The sequence below is a fragment of the Sorex araneus genome, chromosome 4 (genome assembly GCF_027595985.1).
Source record: "Sorex araneus isolate mSorAra2 chromosome 4, mSorAra2.pri, whole genome shotgun sequence".
NCBI lineage: Eukaryota > Metazoa > Chordata > Mammalia > Eulipotyphla > Soricidae > Sorex > Sorex araneus.
The window spans coordinates 195785933-195789696 of NC_073305.1; the positions used below are offsets into that span (position 1 = coordinate 195785933).

General features: G+C 59.0%; 1 protein-coding gene across 2 annotated transcripts; it reads left to right on the forward strand.

The window, feature by feature from the left end:
* Nucleotides 1-1997: 1997 nt before the first annotated feature.
* POP7 (POP7 homolog, ribonuclease P/MRP subunit) lies at nt 1998-3159 on the forward strand. 2 transcript variants are annotated; one of them, XM_004617306.2, is made up of 2 exons: nt 1998-2206; nt 2386-3159. In XM_004617306.2, exon 2 carries the CDS (start codon nt 2396-2398, stop codon nt 2816-2818), a length of 423 nt encoding a protein of 140 aa, XP_004617363.1. In that variant the 5' UTR covers nt 1998-2206; nt 2386-2395; the 3' UTR covers nt 2819-3159. The 2 variants fall into 2 exon arrangements, with proteins under 2 accessions (XP_004617363.1, XP_054990299.1); XM_055134324.1 differs by having other exon boundaries at nt 2032-2046.
* The last annotated feature ends 605 nt before the right edge of the window (nt 3160-3764 follow it).

The following is a 3764-nucleotide window of genomic DNA, read 5'->3' on the forward strand; positions in this document are numbered from 1 at the left end:
ATGCTGGGAATCGAACCCGGGTCGGCCGCGTACAAGGCAAACGCCCTACCCGCTGTGCTATCACTCCAGTCCCCCCATATTCTTTGTCTTTACTTGACTCTTCTAGTTCCTGGATGTAGACACTTACTAGGTCCTATACTTCCATTCTTCTTTTAGTTCATTCCCCTCTTCCCCTTCTCTTCTTGTCTTTGTTGTTGCTGTGGCTCCTGGTGGGAAGCCCAGGGGGTGCGCACCTGCTCACGGGGCGGACACACCAGTGACAGGCCCACTTCAAGTCCATCAGTGGCAGCTTCCGCCGAGCTGCTCGCCGGGGCTCATACCCTCATGGCGGCACAGAAGTTACCGCTGTGGTGCCCATCTGGCCCCGGCTCTGACTGGGGCAGCTGACAGCAGCTGGGACACGTGGGCTTGGAACTCATGCCCAGGCACCCACAGGGTATGAGCCCCATAGCACCTGTGCCAGACCCATGCTGGCCTGCTTTCAGAAATACTATTGAATATTTCTAGAATATTCCTCACTTCCCTAAACTCCTGTTTATCCATTAAAATTCTGTTTAGGGAAATGGGGGAGGAGCGATAGTCTAACATAAAGATAGTCTTTATCTTATACACAACTTACCCAATTTTGACCCTAGGCACCCCATATGGTCCCCTGAGCACCACCAGGAGTGATTTCTGAGACCAGAGCCGGGAGTAACCTCTAAGCATCACTAGGTGTGGCACCTCCCAAAAAATTCAGTTCAGGGGGCTGGAGCAATAGCACAGCAGGGAAGGCGTTTGCCTTGCACACGGCCAACTTGGGTTCGATTCCCAGCATCCCATATGATCTCCCGAGCACCGCCAGGAGTAATTCCTGAGTGCAGAGCCAGGAGTAACCCCTGAGCATCGCTAGTGTGACCCAAAAAGGAAAAAAAAAACAACAAAAAACACCAACTCAGTGCAGATATCATTCCTGAGGTAGATTAGGGTTGTAGCCAGTTCTTCATCCTTACCTACTGGCTAACTCTGGGCTCTGCACCCCACTCCCAATCTTGCGGTTAATAGAAGCAAGAGAGGTACTGGAGAGGCACGTCACTTGCCTTGAATGAGACTGCGTGGTGGGATCGCCAGCCCTGAAAATGGTCCAGATACAGGTTCTCAGGAACGTGACCTCTCCGCAGTCTGGGTCAGTTGGGGTGGGGCTGCACCCCAGGCCGCTAGACAGGGGGGTCTGCAGACAGCGATGCCTGTTCATGTTACTGAGCTTACAAGGTGGCAAGGCAGGAATGATTCCTGTCAGTGACTTGGAAACCCAAGCGGAGAGTAGTTCGACTTTGCCAAGGAATATTTCAGGCAACTCCTCGGAGGAGCACTGCAGAAGCTCCCGCAACCTGGGCCGAGAAGCCCCTCCACAGGCCAAGGAAAGTGTCCACTGGCGTCTGGGAGCCAAACACTCAGGTGCCTCCCTGTCCTGCCGGCAGGGGGCGCACGGCCCCAATGCTGGATGGCGGGTGGAGGGGGTGTGAGCGAGCCTGAGGGCGCCAAAATTTCTGGCTCTAACCTGGGTCCCCCCGGGCTCAATCCGGCTAGAGAGACGCGACAGGGACCGGTCCCCGTGACCCGCAGGGCAGTCCTGGGGTGCTGTCATTCGCTCCATGTCCCTCCAGCACTCTCAGCTCTGTCCATTTGCTCACGCCTCCTCTACGGGCCGCCTGGCCTGGCCCTGCCCCATCCCGCTCTCCTCGCCAGCCCCCACCCCAACCCCGTGCGCCCCCGGCACAGCCCCCTTTACCCCTCTCCAGCTGCAGGGCGGGGAGCCCCGATTGGCTCCAGTTTAGGGTCCCGCCCCCTCAGGCCACGCCCACTGCCTCCTGTCCCGCCCCCGGAGCGTACACGTGGTCGACGCGTCACCACCCCGCCGGAAGCCTCGCGTGACTAGCGAGGTGGCGCGAGCCCTCAGAAAGGGGCGGGGAGAAAACGGAAACCTAGAAGGCGATTGGCGGAGCGCGCGGGGGGCGCGCGTGCGCATTCCGCGCCCCGAGCCAGGTTTACCCGCGCTGCTCCGGAGTACGCGCTCCGGCCTTCGCCGCGCTCCTTGTGCTGCTTTTCTTTTCCCGGGGCTCTCGGGGCGCGGGCAGCTCCCTCCGCTCGGGTCGCCGCGACGCTTGACGGGGCCCGGAGGGAGCGGCCGCGTGCGCGTGGAGGGGCCCTGCGCGGTGGAGAGCGAGTAGGCGCGGGAAGAGGAGGGGGTGCTGGGATGAATGAACGGGGCCAAGAACTGGGGTGCCGCGGGGCGTGAGCGCGCCCCCTCCCGGCCGCTCCCGCGGGGAAGGACCCCCGACAGAAAAGCGTAGCCGCGGCTTGTCCCCCCCCCCCTTCCCTAATCCGCTCCCTTTCCCGTGCCAGGGCCCCCGCCATGGCCGAAAACCGAGAGCCCCGCCGGGCCGTGGAGGCCGAGCTGGACCCGGTGGAGTACACGCTGCGGAAGCGGCTGCCGCACCGCCTGCCCCGGAGGCCCAATGACATCTACGTCAACATGAAGACGGACTTCAAGGCCCAGCTGGCGCGCTGCCAGAAGCTGCTGGACGGAGGGGCGCGGGGTCAGAACGCTTGCGCCGAGATCTACATCCACGGCTTGGGCCTGGCCATCAACCGAGCCATCAACATTGCCCTCCAGCTGCAGGCGGGCAGCTTCGGCTCCCTGCAGGTGGCGGCCAACACGTCCACCGTGGAGCTCGTGGACGAGCTGGAAACGGAGAGCGACGCGAGAGAGCCGCTCACGCGCAACCGCAATAACTCGGCCATCCACATCCGCGTCTTCAGGGTCACCCCCAAGTAACTGAGGCGAGCGGCGCCTGGCCAGCCCTCCACCACGGGGTTGGACCGCGACCTGGCCTCCCCCTTGTCCCCAGGACGCTGAATTTGTTTGGTTTGGGGCCACGCCCAGCGGTGCTCAGAGCTTACTCCTGGCATCCTCAGCGGACCCTATGGGATGCCCGGTCTCGAGCCTGGTTCTTCCTGAGCAAGGCAAGCGCCATACCTGCTGTATTATATTTCTGGCCCCGAGGACTGAATTGGGGGTCGGGGAGGGATGTTGTCTGTTGGGCCGAACGGCCGGTCTTTGTGAATCTGTGTTCAGTTACTGTTGTCTTAGACAATAAAAAGTATCACTTTAGTGTCCACCAAACTCCTTCCTCCCTTGCCAAATCTGTGTGTGGTGGAAGAGGGGAGCAGTGGTGGCATCTACCTTAACAGAGAACAGAGTTCTCCAGACTGGGGAGGCAGGGGACTAGGACCCCAGGACCCTGAGGATCCCGAGGTTTGACCTTGTCCCAGAGTCCCCAAACCCCGATAGGGGATTTAGGGATGGAAGGAGTGAAGCGCTTGTGGGAGAAGCTATAGGCTCTTCCTGTCCCGAGGGACTGGGCATCAAGAGCTCCCCGCCCCCCATCTTTCCTAACAACTGTTGGGACAAAGAGCTCAGCCACCCCCAAGTAGGTAATAACTAAGTCTTGTTTGGCTATTTGTGACTTGATCGGTCTGTCTTCCCATGTTTATCAAAGGAGTCACCTAAGGCAATGTTTATCAAAGTGGGTGGTGACCCAATTGTGGATCCTAAAATCAATTCAGAGGGTCATAGCCTTTAAAAAAAAAAAATCAGCATTTTTTTTTTTTTTAAAAAGCACAACTTCAATGCGACCCTGCAGTTGTTGACCTCAGTTATAGAGGTGAATCAATGTCTACATGTTCACTAGTTTTGTGCTGGTGGTGCTTTTATGCTGTGG

Coding starts and splice junctions, on each gene's coding strand:
- POP7 (XM_004617306.2), top strand. CDS start 2,396: ATGGCCGAAAACCGAGAGCCCCGCCGGGCCGTGGAGGCCGAGCTGGAC.